The 21,994-nt window shown below is 34.5% G+C and overlaps 1 protein-coding gene across 4 annotated transcripts in view; it reads left to right on the top strand.

Annotated features, from left to right (window-relative positions):
* Positions 1 to 21,994, top strand: part of ANAPC10 (anaphase promoting complex subunit 10) — a 221,523-nt gene that overhangs the window by 78,823 nt on the left and 120,706 nt on the right. For 2 of the 4 annotated variants that reach the window (XM_027597812.2, XM_027597813.2), the window contains exon 5: positions 5,879 to 7,179. The exons of 1 other annotated variant lie outside the window; for it this stretch is intronic. In XM_027597812.2, the coding sequence (XP_027453613.1) occupies positions 5,879 to 6,109 (231 nt within the window). In that variant the 3' untranslated portion in view covers positions 6,110 to 7,179. Of the gene's footprint in view, positions 1 to 5,878; positions 7,180 to 21,994 lie in introns of those variants that run through there. One more of the 4 variants, XM_027597814.2, reaches the window with a different exon arrangement.

Genomic DNA, 21,994 nt, shown 5'->3' with positions numbered 1-21,994 from the left:
GTATATATTTAACTTGTATCTATTTAATTATTGAGATATAAATGGAATCATATAGAATGCAGTCCTTTGTGACTAGCTTGTTTCACTTATTTTCAAGGTTCATCTGTGTTATGCATATATCAGTGCTTCATTTCTTTTTATTGCCAAATATTATTCCATTGTATGGGTATACCCTGTTTTGTTTATCCATTCATCAACTGCAGGACATTTAGGTTGTTTGCATCTTTTGACTATTATGAATCATGCTGTTATAAACATCTGTGTACATGTTTTTGGGTGAACATGTTTTTTATTTCTTTGGGATATACATCTGAGGGTAGAATTGCTGGGTTATATGGTAACTATGTTTAATCACTTGAGGAACTGTGAGATGATTTTCCAAGGTGGTGACACCATTTTACACTTCTGTCAACAGTGTTTTAGGCTTTTAATATCACCGCATGATTTGGGGTTTTTTTTAGTTAAACAGAGAAGTGGAGTTTTTGTGTGGTTAAAATATACATAATGTAAAATTTATCATTTTAATCATTCATAAGTACAGTTCTGTAGCATTGAGTGCATTGTTGTGCAACCATCACCACCATCCACCTCCACAACTTTTTTTTTTATCTTCCCAAACTGAAACTCCGTATCCATTAAACACTAACTCCCCATTTCCCTCTCCCTGCAGCCCCTGGCAACCATCATTCTACTTTCTGTCTCTGAATTTGACTACACTAGCTGGGTACCTTATGCGAGTGGAATCATGTAGTATTTGTTTTTTTGTGACTGGCACATTTCACTGGCATAATATCCTCAAGAGAACCTTTTTTTGTTGTTGTTATTGTTGTTTCTGTTTTTTTTTTCTTAATGTTATTGTTAAGTAGTCTCCATACCAAACATGCAGCTCTAACTCACATTCCTGAGATCAAGAGTCACATGCTCCACCGACTGAGCCTGCCAGGTGCCCCAAGAACCTGAGTTTTTTAAAGGTGGTGTTTGATGCAGACATATATCTTTTATGAACTTACTTTAGACTTTCTGTATAACATCCTGCCATGTCCTTTTTCAAAACTCTTTTTTAGTATATATAATACTATTTACCTTTTTCCTCTAAAGATTTCAAAATTGAAATTCTATTTTTAATTCTGTTGTTGTTCCTTTTATAATTCCCTTTATATCCTGTGTCTATGTTTATTTATGTGTAGGATATAAAGGAAATTGTATTATGATGAGATTAGTGGGGAATTCTCTCCTACCCATATTTCATTAATTCATGTTTTATTTGTATAAGATAGGAGTTCAGATAAAATTATTACTTCTAAATTATCTTTATATAATGTAAAACACATTATGTTTTTTTAAAAGCATAGTCCCTGGAATCACACTGCCTGTTTGAATCTCAGCTCTGCCATGTACCAGCTGTGTGACTTCACTGAAAGTACTTAACCTTTCTGTCTCGGTTGTCTCATTTGTGACATCAGGATAATAATATTACCTGCCTCATTGCTAGGATTAAATAATTAATATACTTAATGCACTTAGAGCATTACCTGGCACATAGTAGTGCTAGGTAAGAGCTTGCTGCTATTATCATTAGCATTCTTTTTGAGGAATTATTATTGGCATTTACTTTTTATTTTATAAGCATGTTGATTTATTCTTTTTGACTATTTTTGTTGTTTCTTCCTCACTACTAGTATTTTTATTATAACTTCTTTCTCGAAGTCTTACTATCATGTTTAAATCCTATCTCTTTGTACCTCTGTAATTCTTTTCAGGTGTGATCTGTCTTATTTGCTACTGTATTTTTTGTTTGTTTGTTTTCAGTCCCTAGAATGTTGTTTGGCACATAACAGTTGCTCAGTAAAGATTTGATATGTTTGGAGCCCTTGCATATCTGTTGAGCTCTGGTAAAAAGGTGGGCTAGAGGGAGATTGCATGGCAGGAAGAGAAAAAAGAGGCTTACTTCCTTGTGTTTGTGTCCTGTTTGCTTTCCATCATCCTAGCAGGGTTTCTTCACAGCAGCAGTTCCTTCCCATAGCTATACCCAAGTCCAGTTTGCAGTTTTTCTAACACTCACAGTACCAGCCTAGCGAACCCTATGTCAGAAATGTCAGCACCACAAGTGACTTGGCTCCCACTCCTCAAGAGTTCTGTATGCCAGCCCCACAGGGCTCTTCCTTCGGGACACCAACATTAGCCAAACAGCTCCCTCCTGCTACAAAATCTTGATATAACTTTCAGTACACTAAAGCATTTAAGATACCCTAAGAAAATAACATTGAGTCTATCAGAAATAATGGTTACATTTGTCAAAAGCATTCTATTAGTAAGAAGTTGAATTTAGAATCTTAGTTTTTTTTTTTTTGTTCATTGTTGAAGTTCATTATAGTACATTTAACTTGAGAATAGATTCTTCTTTCACCCAGAAGATCTTTCTTCTTCTCTGAACTCTTGTAGTTCTCTGAACTACAAATATCTATTGTCATAGTTTCCTTTACCTGCTATAACAAATTACCACACAGGCAGTAGCTTAAAACAACACAAATTTGTTCTCTTACAGTTCTAGAGGACATAAGTCCAAAAATGGGTCTTATGAATTAAAATCAAGGTGTCAGCAAGCTGCCTTCTTTCCTGGGGATTTCTAGGGGGAAACCATTCCTTCCTTGCCTTGTCCAACTTCTAGAGGTTGCCTACTTTCCTTGGCTTATGGTCACATCACTCCAACCTTTGCTTCCACCATCACATCTCCTCTGTCTCTCCTGCCTTCCTCTTATAAGAGGGCCTTGTGATTACATTATGTCCACCTAGGAAATCCAGGATAATCTTCTCATCTCAGGATCTTTAACTTAATCACACCTGCAAAGCCCTGTTTGCCATGTAAGTTAAAATAACCGCAGGTTTTGGGAAAGGACATGGACATCTTTGGGATTCCATTATTCTGCTTACCCTATCTTTCTTTTATTTAGAATCATTAAATGTCAGAGCTGGAAGGGACACTGGATGATAACTTGTCCAATCCCTTTATTTTATACTTGAGGAAACTGAATGAAACAAATGAAGGTTGTTTGCCTCTGAGCTTGTTTTAAGGTTAGTTAGAAGGCCTTATTCATGTTTTGTATGCTTAAATATACTTAGAGAAATACCTTGAACATTTTAAGTACTCAATAACTATTTGTTACCTGGTTGAATAAAAGGTTAGTGATGGAAACCAGATATATCTGGTCTCTAATTCTTTCATTTTAAGTTAGTGCTAATAGAAGTTTATTTAAAAAACAAACAAACAAAAAAACCACTGACTAAAAATACCACAAGGAGTAAAGATTTCTTCATTCTTACATTCTGTAGTTAAAAGAAGAAGTCATTCAGTCTTAAAAATAATTACCCTTTTTTAGGATTCCTTCTCTTTTTATCTTGTCCACATCTCTACTTTTGTCTACCCACCCTTCTCCTATAAAAAGAATGAATGAAAGAATGAAGAAAGAAGAAGGAGGGAAAAGGGAGAAGAGAAAAATGAAAAAGAATGAAAGAAAGAAAAAGAAAAAGGAAGAAAGGGAGAGAGGGAAGGAAAAGAAGATACAGTGGAAGAAGATTCACTTAATTGTTTTGCTAGAATAACTAACTCATGGAATCCAGATTTAGATTCTTTGACACTGCTATTTGGCTGTGCTGATAAGATAAACTTACATTTTTGGTGATGTATATAGTTTATATGTGTTCGATAATTAAGATAATTTAGAAAACAATAATTATCTTTTAAAAACTACTTCATAACTTTAGAAAAACTTTTAGGAACCTAGGTTTATGTTTTGACTTATAATTTTTTTTAAATTTCATTTTATTATGTTATGTTAATCACCATACATTACATAATTAGTTTTTGATGTAGTGTTCCGTGATTCATTGTTTGTGTATAACACCCAGTGGTCCATGCAACACGTGCCCTCCTTAATACCCATCACCGGGCTAACCCATCTCTCCACCTCCCCTCCTCTCTAGAACCCTCAGTTTGTTTCTCAGAGTCCATAGTTTCTCATGGTTCGTCTCCTGCTCCGATTTCCCCCCCTTCATTTTTCCCTTCCTACCATCTTTTTTTTTTAACATATCATGTATTATTTGTTTCAGAGGTACAGGTCTCTGATTCATCAGTCTTACACAATTCACAGCGCTCACTGTAGCACATACCCTCCCCAATGTCCATCACCCAGCCACCCCATCCCTCGCACCCCTCACCACTCTACAAACCCTCAGTTTGTTTCCTGAGATTAAGAGTCTCTTATGGCTTGTCTCCCTCTCTGGTTTCATCTTGTTTCATTTTTTCCTCCCTTCCCCTATGATCCTCTGTCTTATTTCTCAAATTCCTCATATCAGTGAGATCATATGATACTTGTCTTTCTCTGATTGACTTATTTCACTTAGCATAATACCCTCTAGTTCCATCCACGTCGTTGCAAATGGCAAGATTTCGGGTTTTTTGATGGCTGCATAATATTCCATTGTGTGTGTGTGTGTGTGTGTGTGTGTGTGTGTGTGTGTATACTTCTTTATCCATTCATCTGTTGATGGACATCTAGGTTCTTTCCATAGTTTGGTTGTTGTGGACATTGCTGCTATAAACACTGGGGTGCATGTACCCCTTCAGATCACTACGTTTGTATCTTTGGGGTAAATACCCAGTAGTGCAATTGCTGGGTCATAGGGTAGTTCTATTTTCAACTTTTTGAGGAACCTCCACACTGTTTTCCAGAGGGGCTGCACCAGCTTGCATTCCCACCAACAGTGTAGGAGGGTTCCCCTTTCTCCGCATCCCTGCCAACATCTGCCATTTCCTGACTTGTTCATTTTAGCCATTCTGACTGGTGTGAGGTGGTATCTCATTGAGGTTTTGATTTGGCTTTCCTTGATGCCGAGTGATGTTGAACATTTTTTCATGTGTCTGTTGACCATTGGATGTCTTTGCAGAAATGTCTGTTCATGTCTTCTGCCCATTTCTTGATTGGATTATTTGTTTCTTGGGTGTTGAGTTTGATAAGTTCTTTATAGATTTTGGATACTAGCTCTTTATCTGATATGTCATTTGCAAATATCTTCTCCCATTCTTTCAGTTGTCTTTTGGTTTTGTTGACTGTTTCCTTTGCTGTGCAAAAACTTTTTATCTTGAAGTCCCAATAGTTCATTTTTGCCCTTGCTTCCCTTGCCTTTGGCGATATGTCTAGGAAGAAGTTGCTGGCTGAGATCAAAGCGGTTGACTTATGATTTTCTTTCCCTTGTTAAGGAAGGATAGTTTGGACTCTTGATTAAAATAAAATTAAGAATTAAAAAAAATTTATCTGGCATTTCTTATTAAAAATCTAGATTTTAGGTTTAGAATATCATCCAGACTAGATAAATCACTTACTGTTGTTCAAGAAAAAAAGCTTTGTTTGATTTTGTTTAATGATTGATTTTCTTTTTGTTAATATTCTTGTAGTTTATATAGACTCTGATTTATTTTTAAATGTGTTTAAGTATATTAGGTATGGTCCTTGAAATAAAGTATACTGGAAGCATAATGTTAGGTTCTTTTTCTACTTATATCACAATGGTCTTCCATTGGCTGTATACATGTATACATGTCTGATTCTAAACTTGTAAGTTATACAAGTTTCTATAAACACTAAGACTGCATACACCTATTTTTATTTTGTCTACTAATATGGTACATGTAGAGTGCTTATTAGCAAGTGTAAAAATGGACCACGATGTAAAAGTGCCAAGTAACTGGTAATGGTTGTTATCATATTGTCATTCTCTCAGTGAGCAAAAAGTTAATTTTAAGTCAACTTTAGAGTGTGTTCATTATAATAAATTATATTCATTGGGTGAAAACATAATCTGACTTTTGTTTTCTTGGCAGCAACTTGAATTGGTAGAACCAAGTGGCTGGATTCACGTACCCTTAACTGATAATCATAAGAAGCCAACTCGCACATTCATGATACAGATTGCTGTTCTAGCCAATCATCAAAATGGAAGAGACACCCACATGAGACAAATTAAAATATACACGCCAGTAGAAGAGAGCTCCATTGGTAAATTTCCTAGATGTACAACTATCGATTTCATGATGTATCGTTCCATAAGGTGACCTTAACACAGGACAAAAGTCATTAAACATATCTTTGTTTTATCTTGTCAGTAAATATTATATCTGGAATCTTTATTGAAAAAAACATCAGTTACTTTGCAATTTTGTATGCATTGAAGAGTATTTTATTGTAACTTTAATAAATAGATTTTGGGTCATATAATTTTTATTTTCTTTAACATAGAATGAAGCTCACATATTTTACATTATTAAAAAAAGATTTGAAGCCAATCATTAAATTTTTCATTATAACGAAAAACAATTGAACTGAAAATTTTAAGAGATAACACAATTTTTTTTACTAAGTGATTATTTCCTATAGTGAATGTGCATTAGAGTGATGCTTTATTGAATGTTTGGGAACAATACTATGTTTTTTCAATAGATACTGTCTTTAATAGGCCAAAATTCTTCTTCTCTTTTTTTCTTTCTAGAGGAAGCTTATTCTTTTAAAATTGGGCCTTTTAAAAAACAGTATCAAAATAGGCTTAGCATTAGGTATCTTATGAGAACTATTCTGATTTGGAGAATATAGTTATGTGTCTCATAAAGTTTTTTAAATGTATGAGATTGTTCTTTGTATATAAAAATATTTTAAAGGCGCTTAAAATGTGTTTTCTTTCCATAGTTTAAAATGAGTAGATTTGATTCTGTATGCTTTTTCCCCCCCTGTATTTGTTACTTTTTAGGAGGGTAATTATATAGCCACAGAACTTCCCTAGATTGGTTCTTGTTTGGAAAAGATTCCTTGGTGGTTTTTGCATTGCTGGATAGATTGAAGTCTTAAATTGTAAAGTTTTCATTCTTTTTTTTTTTAATTGAAGTATAGTTAACATACAATGTTCTATTTGTTTCAGGTGTATAATAGTGATTTGACAATTCTGTGTGTTACTCAGTGCTCACCAGGATGAGTGTAGTCACCATACAAAGTTACTGCAATGTTACTGACTGTATTTTCTATGCTGTACTTTTTATCTCCAGGACTTACTTATTTTATAACTGAAAGTTTGGATCTCTTAATCCCCTTCACGTATTTCACTCATCCCCCTAATCCCCTTCCCTCTGGCAACCACCAGTTTGTTCTCTTATATTTAAGAGTTTGTTTGTTTTGTTTTGTAGACTACACATATAAATGAAATCAGATGGTCTTTGTCTTTCTCTCTTTGATTTATTTCACTTAGCATAATACCCTCTAGGTCCCTCCATATTGTGAATGGCAGGATCTCATTCTTTTTTTAGGGTAGAGTAATATTCCATCCTGTGTATTTATATAGCACATCTTCTTTATTCATCTGCTGATGGACACTTGGGTTGCTTCCATATCTTGTTAATGCTGCTTTAAAACATAGGGATGCATATATCTTTTTGAATTAGTGTTTTTGTTTTCTTTGGGTAAATACCCAGCAGTGGAATTGCTAGATCATATGGTAGTTCTATTTTTTTTTTTAAGATTTTATCTATTTATTTGAGACAGAGAGAGAGAGAGAGAGAGAGAGCATGAATGAGGGGTAGGGGTGGAGGGACAGGGAGAAACAGACTCCCCACTGAGTAAGGAGCCTGACATGGAGCCCAATCCCAGGACCCCGAGATTATGACCTGAGCGGAAAGCAGACGCTTAACTGACTGAGCCATGCAGGCGCCCCATGGTAGTTCTATTTTTAATTTTTTGAGGATCCTCCATATTGTTTTCTACAGTGGTTGCCACAGTTTACATTCCCACCAGTAATGCAAAAGGGTTCCCTTTTCTCCACATCCTTGTCAACACTTGTTATTTCTTGTCTTTTTGATAATAGCCATTCTGACAGGTGTGAGGTGGTATCTCATCGTGGTTTTGATTTGCATTTCCTGGGTGATTAGTGATATTGAGCATCTTTTCATATATCTGTTGGTTATCTGTATGTCTTCTTTGGAAAAATGTCTATGCAGGTCCTTTGCCTATTTTTTTTTTTAAAGATTTTATTTATTTACTCGAGAGAGAGAGCACGAGAGAGCGGGAGCACAGGCAGGGGGGGAAGTGGTAGAGGGAGAAGCAGACTCCCCGCTGAGCATGGAGCCTGATGTGGGCCTCAATCCCAGGACCCTGGGATCATGACCTGAGCGAAGGCAGACGCTTAACCGACTGAGCCACTCAGGTGCCTCTTTGCCTATTTTTTAATCGGATTGTTTGTTTTTTGGTGTTGGTTGTGTAAGTTCTTTATATATTTTGGATATTAACTCCTTATTGGATATATTATGTGCAAATATCTTCTGTCATTCAGTAGATTGCCTTTTTGTTTTATTGGTGGTTTCCTTACCTGTGTAAAAGCTTTTTATTTTGATGTAGTTCTAATATTTTATTTTTGCTTTTGTTCCCCTTGCTTGAGAAAAATCCATAAATGTGTTGCTAAGGCTGATGTCCCACAGATTACTGCCTGTGTTTTCTTTTAGGCGTTTTATGGTTTCAGGTCTCACATTTAGGTCTTCAATCCATTAAATAGTAAAGTTTAAAAAATAATTATGTGTATGCTTTATTCTTGGCAAGGAGTACTGATTTACATGGATACTCTAAAAAAGGCTTTCATTTTTTCACTTAGTAGAATCTCTGCTGTTCTTTCTATGAATTCCACTTAAAAGAAAAGGGGAGAGAGGGGCACCTGGGTAGCTCATTCGGTTAAGCGTCTAACTCCTGATCTCAGCTCAGGTCTTGATCTCAGGGCTCCATAAAAACAACAACAACAACAACAAGACAACAACAAGAAAAAAAAAAGGAGAGAATCAACAAAAATAATAGCAATATTCACTAGGTACTATATTGAATGTTTTGCTTTAGCCTGATGAGGAAAACATTCATGTAAACATAAGGTCTTAGTATGAGAGAGAAATCTAATAAAAAGTACAGAAGGTTTTATTAGTAATAATGTTATGACTTGCTAAATGCTTTTTAAAATTTTGCTTAAAAGAAACAAGGAAGAGAACTAATTATCATTTACATGATCCACTCTGTTACCTCCTACTAATAGTTTCCTAAGAGGCTCTTAAAATCAGGAGGGATTAAGAGGAATGTTGAGAAAATCAGTATGTTTTCTATTTCTATTCTTATTCTCTCTGTTTTTATATGCCAGCGGGCTGGCCACCTTGATTAGGCATGGGAAAAATTGGTAGTGGAAGATTATGGAGATAATGGTTCCCTTTTTATAAGGATTATTTAAAATACAGATAGACCATGTATTATAATATTGACAAAGCATAATTATCTAAAATAGTTGCATTTCAGGTGCCTGGGTGCCTTAGTCGGTTAAGTGTCTGCCTTTGGCTCAGGTTATGATCCCAGGGTCCTGGGATCTAGCCCCCCGTCGGGCTCCCTGCTCCTTGGGAGCCTACTTCTCCCTCTGCCTCTGTCTCTGTCTCTGTCTTTCATGAATAAATAAATAAAATCTTAAAAATAAAATAAAATAAAATAAAATAGTTGCATTTCTCTTTTAAAAGTGCAAATAATATACCTGATAAAGGACTTGTATCTAGAATATATAAAGAATTCTTAAAACTCAACAGTAAGAACACAAACAATTCAATAAAGGAAGCAAAAAATTTGAATAGTCACTTTCCAAGGAAGATATAGGATTAGCACATGAACTTGTAAAAAAATGCTCAGCTTCAATTGACATTAGTAAAATGCAAACTAAAACCACAGTGAGATACCATTTCACAGCTGCTAGACTGGCTAGAATTAAAGACAGTTGCAAGCAATGGCAAAGATGTGGAGGAACTGGACCTCACACTGATGGTGAAGTTGCAATTATATAACCATTTTGTAAAACAGTTCAGTGATTTCTTAACAAGTTAAACATATACCTATTAATATGACCCAGTCATTTCACTTCTTGATGTTTACCCAACAGAAAAGAAAGCATATGTCTATACAAAGAATATATATAGCTTTATTTGTAATACCTGAAAACTGGAACCAACCCAAAAATCGATCAATAGGAGCATATATGAATAGTCATATATCCATATAATAGAATACTGTACTCAGCAATAAAAATGAATGAACGATTAGTACATGCAGCAACATGGGTAAATTTTCATAAAAATTATGCTGAGAGAAGCCATACAAAAGAGAGTACATACTATTTGATTCTTTTTTTTTTTTAATTCTAGAAAATGCAAACAAATCAAATGACAGAAAGCAGATCCATGGTTGTGTGGGATGGGGAGTCGGGAGAAGTAAGGAGAGATGGACTATTTGGGGGAATGATAGAAATGTTCATTAATCTGATTGTGGTACTGGTTTCACAAGTATATACATATTCCAAAATTTATCAAATTACACACTTTAAATATGTGCAGTTTATTGCATGTCAATTAAACCTCAATAAAAATAGCTTATTCTACCTGTTTCACAGAATAATCATTCAAAGATGCTAGATTTGAAGTAGTTCTATGTCTTACTGAAAGGATCTGAAAATAAAAAACTAAGATTGAAGAGCGATTTTAATAGGTAAGGAAACAATGACAGCAAATTCACTCATTCATAATCAGTATTTGTTTTTGAGTATTGGACAAACTGTGGAGTTATAAGATTTAAATTTTTAAATTTCACATGTAAACTAAATGTAAGATACTTTCAAAATCAGCTCAGTAGCTGGGGAAATATTGTCATAAGAAGCTGTATAAAACTGGAATTTTAAAATACAGTGTTTCCAAATCACTAAGATGTACACCTGAAACTAATGTAACACTGTGTGTTAACTATACTCACATTAAAAAATTAACTTTAAAAATTAAAAAAATAATAAAATAAAATACAGCGGTTCATTGAACACTAATAAATGGGCAACTCTAAAAAAGACTAGTAGATATTGGGTATTAAGTTAGATTTAATAAGGAGACCAAGATAAATATGATGCAGACCTTGCTTTCCAGTTGCTTATAATCTATTAGGGGAAATAATCTCTAATGAGCCAAATCAGAAATTAGAGTGGTAAGATCTCTAATTGATGGGTAAGGGTATAGAGGAAGGGAGAGTTGACTTTCTGTTCAGGAAGACAGAGGTGAAACTAAAGAAGACATTTGTGGAGAAAGTGGAATTTTTAAAAGACTATTTGTAATATCTAGTTATTTACTTTTCAAGCCTATTCTTGAATCCATACTATCATTGTTTTTATGAGTAACAATTAATTTGAAACAGATGATTTGTGTTTTAAGAATTGTGATGTTTTGTACATTTACTCTTGTTTGAAAGTTTCCAACAATTAAAACACTGACAATCTTGAAAGTAATTTTAGTTACCATGCCTTCTGTTCTTCTAGCCATTATGACTACTAACTTAGCAATTAATGTAATACACTAGATTAATACACCACAGTATAAATTTTTATGAGTGTAAAATTCTAGTGTTTTAGAAAATTGTTATTGCTCTAAAATTCTTAATAAAATGTTGACTTATATATTATTTTTATTAATTGAATTCTTGGTTACTAGTTTATTTTGTCAATTACCTTTTTAAAATGATAAATTTTGTAGGTGCCTGGGTGGCTCAGTTGTCAAGCATCTGCCTTCGGCTCAGGTCATGATCCCAGGGTCCTGGGATCGAGCCCCGCATCGGGCTCCATGCTCAGCGGGAAGCCTGCTTCTCCCTCTCCCACTCCCCCTGCTTGTGTTCCCTCTCTTGCTGTGTCTCTCTCTGTCAAATAAATAAAATCTTAAAAAAAAAATGATAAATTTTGTAAAATGTGTTACATTAAAGCATTAGGGAAAATAATACTTTGTAGCTGTAATTATACGTGGAACTTTTACCTTGAGCATCTTTTAAACCAAGATTATCTTCTTTTGCCCACATCGTTTGGCTTTCCCCACTTCTATGACTCCCCAGGTGAAAGTGCCCTCTCTCTCTTCTGTGGCTAATCCCATTACCATCGTTTGTCTTCTCTTGTCCTATCTGGTGAATAGAACCAATTTACTATTTTGTACATATAGGCAAAATTACAATTGGACCAATCTAAAAGTGTTCTACTTGCTTGTGAAAACTTTTTCTGGGTGAATTTTTATTTCAGGAAATGGTATTTCACCTCATGTATTATTGAAGCTCTAGCATTTACCATCTCAGTTGTTATAATTACTGTGTTTGTGGCCATCAGCTTTCCACTGATAAGAGTTCAGTGATCATCATAAGATATTCTTCCACTCTGCATTTGCTTTTCTGATGTTGAGAGTAAATTATGATTCTCTCCCTGTGGTCTTAGAAATAACTTCCCAAACTGTTTTTATAGACTTTATTCTGAGACTGGCTCTCCTCTTTACTCTGGCATTCATCTATAGCTGGAGATCCAGGTTTTAACAGATCATTTCCTGTTATTACTACAGCAGTATCAAAATACTGATCACTTACCAAGAAGCAAAGAATCCAAAAGACTGAAGCAGAGAGTTCAGCCAGCTGTTTGTTTTTCAACTGTTAAAATTTGTAAGAATCACATGTTAAATGGATATGGCTACAAAATGAACCAGGGATAGCCTAGGTAAAGGGAGAATGGTAAGAAGCCATCCAGCTCTTAAGTTATAACAAGCTCAGGTGTTTACCAAAGACAAAGAAAAGGAATTTGGCTGTTTTAAAGTGCTGTTGTTTTAGGTAGCATTCAGTAACTACTAGGAGATGCAGGTAACCTGTTCTTTGGAAGTTTTATTTTTTTTCTAAGTCATTAGGGCTGTTAATATAAAACCCATTTTTTTTTCTTAGAATTTTCAATTGTTAGCCTGGCAATCGGGTATGATTTTGACTTCTCTCCTTCATCTTCCCATACTCAGTAATGCCAAGTTCTGCAGATTCTTTCTCCATATTAATTATCACTTTTAGTTTCACTCCATTTGCATCTCTCTAGGCCAATTGCAGGAAGCTCCCAGCTGAACCATTGGTCTTTAGTTTATGCAAAGATAAAATTATCCAAACAATATTCCATCATACGGCTTTCTGTAAAATCTATACTAATTCCACATTACCTATATAAATTTACCTATGTAAGTAAACCCAAAGTCCTTTGGCATCCCTTCAAGGCCATACATCTTCCCTGCCTCTTTTATAACCTTTTCATATGAATTCTCAGACTTTTTGCTCTAGCCCAGCAAATATGCTTGTCTGTTTTATGCACACAACTCCCTTATTCTCATTTTACCATTTTATAGGTAACATCTAATGGCGTTTAATGTCACTGTTCTAACAATTGATACCACTTTCCTAAACAAATTGGCTCAAAAGTCATTCCCTTGAATGCCTTTACTTATCTGATTTTAATCCTGTGTATTTTGGTAATTCTTTTATTCTAAATCCTCTTAGTACTTATGTATTCTGCCAGTACTGTATTAACATATGAATGTCATACCGTGTATGTTGCTAACTCCTGAAGACAGAGTCAGACAAGGAATGCATTATTACAGTTCTCAACATATAGTAGGCATGAAGTAAATATACATTGTTTTTCTAAGATCTTGTATTGACATACTTTAAGCCTTATATCTCATTTTCACAAAATCACTGTGTCAGGGCTATGTTTAATTATGAATAACAAATCCCTGCCACAGTGACTTAAATAAGTTTTTATATTTCTTGTATATTAAAAAGTCTGGAGATCCATGTTTGTTTCATTGGTGCAGCAGCTTCATAACACTGGCTTCCTGAGAATTCTTAGGTCCTTCTCATGGTCAAAAAATAGTTGCTGTCATCCTAACTCTCACATTGGCGCTTGAGAGAGAAGGGAGACGAGTAGCACTGGCCGTATCTGTCTTCCGTTATCCCCAGGAATCTCGTCAGAACTGGGTCATACGGTTGTCTCTACCCAAGAGGCAAGCTTGTCTGGGAAGGCAAGGAGCACGATTGTCATTGTTGCCTTAGGCAAACTACTATTTTCTAGGGTAAAACACATCATCTCCCCAAAAAAACACACACACACACAAAAATACAAACAGTATTCTGTCTGTGAGGAAGAAGGGAGACTAGATATGAGGTAAACAGTAAGCAGTATGTGCCACACACAATCTTTCTAAGCCTCGACACCCTCATCTGCAAACTGGAAATAATAGTGGTACTCATCTCAGAGGATTAAGTGAGATAATAAATGGAAATGCTTAGCACAGTGTGTGGCAAATAAGTATTTAACAAAAAGTAGCTGGTTTTGTTATTAGTTTGTCTTTGGTTCATGTGGTTTGATCTGAGAAATCTATGGGGAAGACATGGCTGTTTTCCCCCCTCTTCCCTCATGAATTCTGCTGGACTTGGGAAGATAACCGCTAGTTCTGCAATACCGCCTGTGTGGTAACTTAGAACCCCTTTTTAGCATCTGCATTTTATTATCTACCATATACTTATACCCTGCCATGCTAGCAGTTATATAGAATGTTCCCACACAGAGCAGTAGGACCCTCTCAATTCTGTAAATTCTGTTACAGTGGGTGGGGGCTAAGACAGACTTTTTAGTTATTAGCTACATTGTCCTTTTGAGCCCATGCAAAATATCAAAACTTATTTCTTGCATTTTTCAACCTTACCAAAAAGGAAAACATTCTTGATATAACTTTCCAGTGTTGCAAGCTGGAGTAGATGAACAGCCCTGTAAGTTCTTTAAGACACACATTTCCAGAAGCAGGAAGTGAGTATCATGCTAGAAGAGAAGCTCCAGCACACTTGCCATATCTAACTAGTTCTAAGCCAGTCTACTAGACCCTTTATTACTCCTGATCTAGGTCTGAATCCCTTAGCTGCTGGTAGCTACTTCTTGTTGATGTCCTGTCTTGCCCATTTAGAATTTTATGATAAGCACTATTTTGCTAGCACCAAACTTGTCTCTTTTCAGTATTGTTCTCTCAGGCCACAATGAGTAAGCTTTCTCTGTTTTGATTCACTGAGAAGAAGTTCCTGTTCTAGACTATCTTTAATGACATAACTAAGCAAGTTAGTAATACTGTGCCAATGAAGAAAGATAAGTAGTTTGGCTTAGGATCTATACTAAGGCCGGAAAGCATACATTTTATAAAGATTTACTTAGAAGGGAATAATCCACAGTGTCATTTTTTAATTATTATGGATACTTGATTGCTCATTCCTATCAAACAAAAAAAAAAAGATGCTTACAATGCTGTGATCAATTATATTACTTCTAGTTCCCAGGAGAAAAATATTGCATCTTTTTTCAAACAACATGTACTATTGAATGCCTTAAATCCCGTGTAGAATACAAATAAGGAGAAAACACATGTCTTACTCAGGAAGAACTTCTGGTCTAGCTGATGATGGCTAGGGACACACAGAGACATTCACACATCCTCAGTATGAAGTAATACTGAGTAAACCAGATACCACCAATGCCTAGTGTAGCTGTAAGGTTCTTATGGAATAGAAAGACACTCATGTATACAAGGTTATCTGAAGAGGCCTCCTTCCTTGGTTCTGTACAACTTGAGAAATAGTGAAGATGAAGGCTGAAATAATTACCTTCTTTCCTGAAGGCTGATGGATGTCTTTTGAAGTCTTAGCTAATTTGGGTTTCTAATAATGAATCCCTAAGATTTATGTCATGGCTCGCTGCACACTGAATGGGGCAGGATGCTCTCTCAAAGAAGGAGGATGGAACGGAGCCATATATTCTCAGTTGTTCTTCCTATATTCACAAATCAGATGTTAACCTCCTCTGGGCCAGGGTGACAGGCTGGAGAGAGGTCCAGAGTAAAGGAATTGAAACTTCTCTAGTTGGGAATCATCAGGAGTGGGGAAAAAAGTGTTCCTAAATTTACACTCTAGTTCCAAAACATGCAAATTTAAGTAGAGAGAGATGAAATGGGGAGGCATTTTAGGCATGGAAAATTACAAATTTGTGGAGGAGTGAGGAAGTTATTTTCAGACTGTAGTACAGTGGGGTGCTAACCTGAGTAATCTGTAACATCTTTAAGTTACAGGATGGAAAAAAAGGTAGGGTAGGATGTGGTAAAAGTTTACTCTTATCCTGTTATAACTATGGTTTTATATCCATACTCTTATATATTTCTTACATTTAATGCTATATTAAAACTTCGGAGAAGAAAAGAGGCAATATGGGTAGCCTAACACCCCCTACCATTCATTATAAGTTGTAAAGGAGACTGTGGCATAAAAACCCTAGTTTTTGGAACATTTGTATTCCAAATACCATACTATTATGTAAATTAAAATGTTTAATATTTGTCTAAGATTATCTAATATTATCTAAGATTGAAACCATGGAGAAGGTTATCAGAAGTTTGCCTGGGGTAAAAAGCCGGGTGGAAATCTGTGTTTTTCCGAAGGGCATTCCTTAGAGATTGATGCTTGTGGAATCATAGAAATGTCCACCCAGTTTGGATCCATTGTTCCAGGTTCCCTCTTCCATTCCAGAGATTTAGATAATAAATGGAATTCTTAGAAAAATACACTTGTAAGCAAGACCATCAGAAATCATACACAGCTCCAAATAAGGCTCTCAAGTGGCCATTACAAAAATATTTGAGTTCTTGGAATATGGCATGTTGTGTTTTTAAACAGAATCATCGTTAGTAGGAACACAACTTCATTCCTTTGGGTCCAATTTGTGCTTGTCTTATGTCTAATTGCTTTTGGATTCAAAATAAGAAAGCCTTATTTTAAAACTGAAGAAGGCTTTGAAACAGTATTATTCATACTATAATTCTTTTTAAAGATGTGTCAACTGAAGCATGAGATATACTAGTGATATGAAGAAACAATACAATCTAAGCAGTTTCTTGTTTTAAATAATAGTAACCATTTTGCATATACTCTGTAGCTAGTGAATATAGTAAGAGGAAATATTTTAATGGGAAGATTCTGTATGTGAAATTTTTCTTTATTATTTGCAAGCTAGAAGAAAGTTACTTGGTTGTATAGGAATTAGATGAGCACCTGAGTCCTATCTATGATAATCTTTGGCTGATTTTGTCAGTTTTTTTTTTTTAGCCTTTTTTCTTTTTAGTTGTGTGTATGAAGCATAATGTATATACAGTAAAGTGCACCAAACACCAGCTTAATGAATTAGGTCAAGGTAGACACCTAGGTACATGCCAAAGATTAGAACACCTCAGTATCCTGGAAGCTCTCTCTGTGTCCCCTCTCAACCACTTTTTTCTCCTAGATCAAGTTCTTCCAGCTTGTTCCTTTTAAACTATTTCAAACATTCTTGGCCTTTTTCACTACTATATACATTTTATATTCAGCTTATTAGCTTACACATAAACACGTACACACACACACACAAACTATAGCATTTTTATTGGGATTACTTTGAATCTATAGATCAATGAGAACAGTTTTCAATATTGATTCTTCTGATTTACAGAAGACTCCATTTGTTTGAGACTTTAATGTCTTTCAATAGTGTTTTATAGTTTTCTTGGGAGACATCTTGTATATTTTTTATAGATTTATTCCTAGGAATTTGATATTTTTGATGCTATTACAAATGATACTTAAAGAAGTTTATTTTGGTAAATTGAAGTAAAATTGATTTTTGTAAATTTATTTTATAATCAGCAACTTTCTAACTTTCCCCTTAATTAAAATAATTTTTCTGTAGATTCTTTTGGATTTTTTACATCTCTAAATGATGCCTCTTTTTTCTTTTCCTTTCCTTATACTTTTATTTTTCTTATTATACTAATTATGCCTCCAGTAATGTATTAAATAGAAGTCTGAGATGTTAAATGGAATGTTGAAAGCAGTCATTCTTCCCTTGTTTCTGATCCCAATGAGAAAGCTTTAAGATTTCACCATTTTATATGATGTTTGCTTAGGTTTTTCCCAAGAATGCTTAGGTTTTTTTTTCAAGAAACCCTTAATAAAATTAATGCTAGTCTTTTCTATTTCTAGTTTACCAAAATTATTTGTTTGTTTTAAAATCATGAATGAATACTGAGGGTATAAAAAGCTTTTCTTGCACCTATTGAAATAACCATATGATTTTTTTCTTTTTTATTATTATGTTGGATTATATTGGTTGATTTTTACATGTTGAATAACCATCTTTCTGGAATAAATCTAACTTGACTATAGGCATTATCTTTTGTTATGAATCACTGAACTTGGTTTGGTAAAAATTAGTTTAGAAATTTTTCATCCATGTGCACCAATGGTTTTTGCATCGAGTGAGATTAGCCTATAGTATTCCTTTTTGTACTGTCCTTTTCATGTTTTGGTATTGGAATTATTTTGTCTTCATACAATAAATGAGAAAGTTTTTGTTTTCTGGAAGAGTTTGTATGAGCTTAGAGTAATTCCTTAAATGACTTAAAATATTCATTGTGAAGACATAATTATAGGTTTGATTTCTAATTCTAAATAGATGAATTATTTAGATTTTTGTACTTCCTCTTGTGTAAGTTTTGGTAATTTGTATTTTTCTGGGAGTTTATCCATTTTGTCTACATTTCAAATTTATTGGCATAAAGTTATTCATATTATCATTTTATGATCTTTATAATGTCTGTAGGCTCTGTATTATTAGATCTCTCATCATTCCTGATATTGGTTATTTGTGATATCCTTTTTCTTTTTCATTAGTCTCAGCAAAAATGTATCAATTCTGTTAGTATTTTCTATGAAACAAATTTTGGCTTTATCCTTTCTAATGCATGTATTCTATTTCATTACTTTCTGCTCTTAATTATTTTCTTTGGGGCTAATTTGCCTTATTTTTCTAAGTTTTTGAGATGAATACTTAAATTACTGATTTCCAGCATTCTTCTTGTCTAAAATATGCACTTAGAGCTGTAAATTACCCTCTAAGTACAGGTCTGGTTGATCTTATATGTGTTGATACATAATTATCCACTAGCATCTAGTTAGAATGATATCTATTATCTATTAGAATGCTTCTCTTTGACCCATGGGTTATTTAGAAGTACATTTCATCATTTTCTTTCCAAATATATGGAGATTTTCCATGTATCTTTTAAAAAAAAAAGATTTATTTATTTATTTATTTATTTTAGCGGGGGAGGGTCAGAGGGAGAAGGAGAGAGAGAATCTCAAGCAGACTCCCTGCTGAATGTGGAGTGCGACGAGGGGTTCTGTCCCATGACTCTGAGATCATGACCTGAGCTGAAATCAAGAGTCCAATGCTCAACCGACTGAGCCACTCAGGCACCCCTCAAAATATCTTTAGTCATTGATTTCTAGCATAATTACTCTGTGGTCAAAGAACATATTTTGAAATTTGTTGATACTCGCTTTACTAGCCCAGCATATGCTCAATTTTTATTAGTGTTTCATAAAAAATTGTATGTTGCAGTGCTCCATGTATGTTAATTAGATCAGGTTTATTAATTATGCCCAATATTTTTTACTCAACTGATTTTTTTTGTCTGCCCATTCTATCAGTTAATAAGAAAGTTGTTTGAAAATCTTCCACATGATTGTGGATTTGTCTACTTTTCCTTATAATTCTGTCAATTTTCTCTTTATATATTGAAGCTGTGTTATTAAGTACATACACACTTAGAATTGTTATATCTTTTTGATGAATCACACCATTTATAATGAATGTACTTCTTTGTCTCTAGTATTGTTTTTATTTTTTGCCATAAAAGCTACTTTTCTGATTTAATAAAGCTATACCAATTTTCTTTTGATTGGTGTTGAATGTTACATCTTTTTCCATTCTTTTATTCTTGACCATTTCATATCCTTATATTTCTTATATGTTTTCTGTAAATTGAATATAATTGGGTTTTGTTTTTTACTCAGTTTGGCTTTCTGGGAGGAAGAAATCTATATGGCCTATTTGGAAGATATTGCTTTCAGGGCACCTGGCTGGCTCAGTTGGAAGAGCATGTGACTCTCGATCTCAGGGTTGTGAGTTCGAGCCTCACTTAAAAAAAGGAAGATATTGCTTCTCATTTGATCTTAGCCAAAAGGCCAAGAAGCAGTGGAAGATATTAATTCTCAAACCCATGCAAGTAAACATCTAGGAGAAAGGTGAGAGAAAACTTTAGAAAGGTAGTTTTGGGCCAGATTTTGGAGGGCCTTTTAAAGTCAAGGTAAAAAGTTTGGCTTGTATCTTCTTTCAGGGAACCCTTGAAGAGTTATGAATAGGTAGGTGAGTGATATGTGTTTTAAGAAGGTTAAATCAGTAAGATTCAATTGGAGCAGGAAGCACTGGAGGCAATAAAGATAGGTTCTGAAAGAATCTCAGTAATGTAGCATCTGGAACAACGGTACCTGATAGATAGTAACCTTGCAATGAAATATTTGATGACTAAATGAAAAGCCCAGGTGGTATATATGAGGGGCCAGATAGGAATATGGCAATAGAAGTGGCAAGAAATGACTGGAAATATAAAATAGGCAGAATTCTTTGTTTGCTAACATGTGGCTGGGAGGAGATTTAGGTAAAAGATAATGAACAAACAAATATAGATATCATGCTGAGATGTTTATATAGGTATCTATTACATGGGACCTCAGAATAATAAATTAGGTAAGGAGACAATGGTGAATATATTGATTATTAATTTATAAAGTTAAATCTTTATATAAATTTATAGAGTTAAATTACAAATAGTTAAATATAGGAGAAAATTTAAAGGTGAGTATGACATTTTTCTTCACTACCATCTCGTCCAACTTTTAAACTACTGTGTTCATTTTGATGTGTAGACCAGGATCCTCCAGATCCTATACAGGTGCTTTCTCCACATCAATGTTTTTGCAGATACTTTTGACGAAAGAGCCTGAGTTTGCACATTTCCAAAAGGAGGCCATGTTATCCTCCAGTAGCTAACTATTAAGTGCATTTACAACTTTATATTCTTAGGTGGTGCCAAAGTAATTCAGTGGTAAATAATTGAGTATTTCCTGTTTCTGGGTTTGCCCTTATCTTCCCCCAAAACACAATTATTAATCTTTCCTGAATGGCTATTCATCCACTTTTCATTTTTTGTCCATTTTTCATTTTTTGTCTATGTTAAGGAATGCAGATTTGTATTAGTTACTAGAATTTTAGGGAATTTTAGACTAATTAGTTTATATGATAATTCTTTTAGTCATGATTATCTAGTAGTCTCTGTCAGACATTTCTATTGTGTTAATTTCTTGGGTGTTTTAATCTACTATTTTTGTTTTCTCTTTTGCCTTAAATCTTGGGTTATGAATTTATCTATAAAATTCCTGTGCCACTTGAGTTAGTGTTCTTTCAAAATAGTTTTGGATTTACTTCTGTGTGCACTCATTGGAGATCCTTGGCTTAGGACTTAGTTCTTCATAATCTTTTGACTTGTGGCTTTCTAGACCACATGTGACATAAATTCAATTCTCTTTTTGTTGTGCAGGCCCAGATTATACATTCCCAAGGGATTTATTTTACCCCAGATAAACCAGTTTCCCTATTGTCTATTGTCTTCTTTTGCTGGTGGGGAGATTTTTTTTGCCCCCAACTGAGATTGTAGCCCTTCTAGTTTTATGCAGGGATCTTAATTTCAATTTTCCACCTTGCAAGAGCCAAGTTCTCATGTCCTGTCCTTTGCATTACCTTAAAAGCCAAATTCCTAGGTTGCAACTGTTACTCACCACCCATCATTAAGGCAAATGCAGAGTAGCCTACTCATTTGCCAGTCCTGTTTTTAGTTGCTTCAATATTCCTGGCACCTGGATATTTTTCTTTTATATGGGCTTAGCTGTGCGTTGCTTTATAGTTTGTGTAGTTTTTCTCAGCATTTCCAGCTAATCTAGCAGAAAAGATTTTTTAATGTATAGTCTGCCATATTACTGAAACTCAAATCTTGAATTCTTTCCACATCGATAGAATTTTTTTTCCACATATTTCCAGATAGCCTTGATTTCATTTTATTTTTTAAGGACATTGCATTTCATAGTTGGAGTGGCCTTAAAATAAGGAT

This window comes from Zalophus californianus, chromosome 2 (genome assembly GCF_009762305.2).
Source record: "Zalophus californianus isolate mZalCal1 chromosome 2, mZalCal1.pri.v2, whole genome shotgun sequence".
In the NCBI taxonomy this organism is placed as follows: Eukaryota; Metazoa; Chordata; class Mammalia; order Carnivora; family Otariidae; genus Zalophus; species Zalophus californianus.
This window is presented reverse-complemented; position numbering and strand designations above follow the sequence as displayed.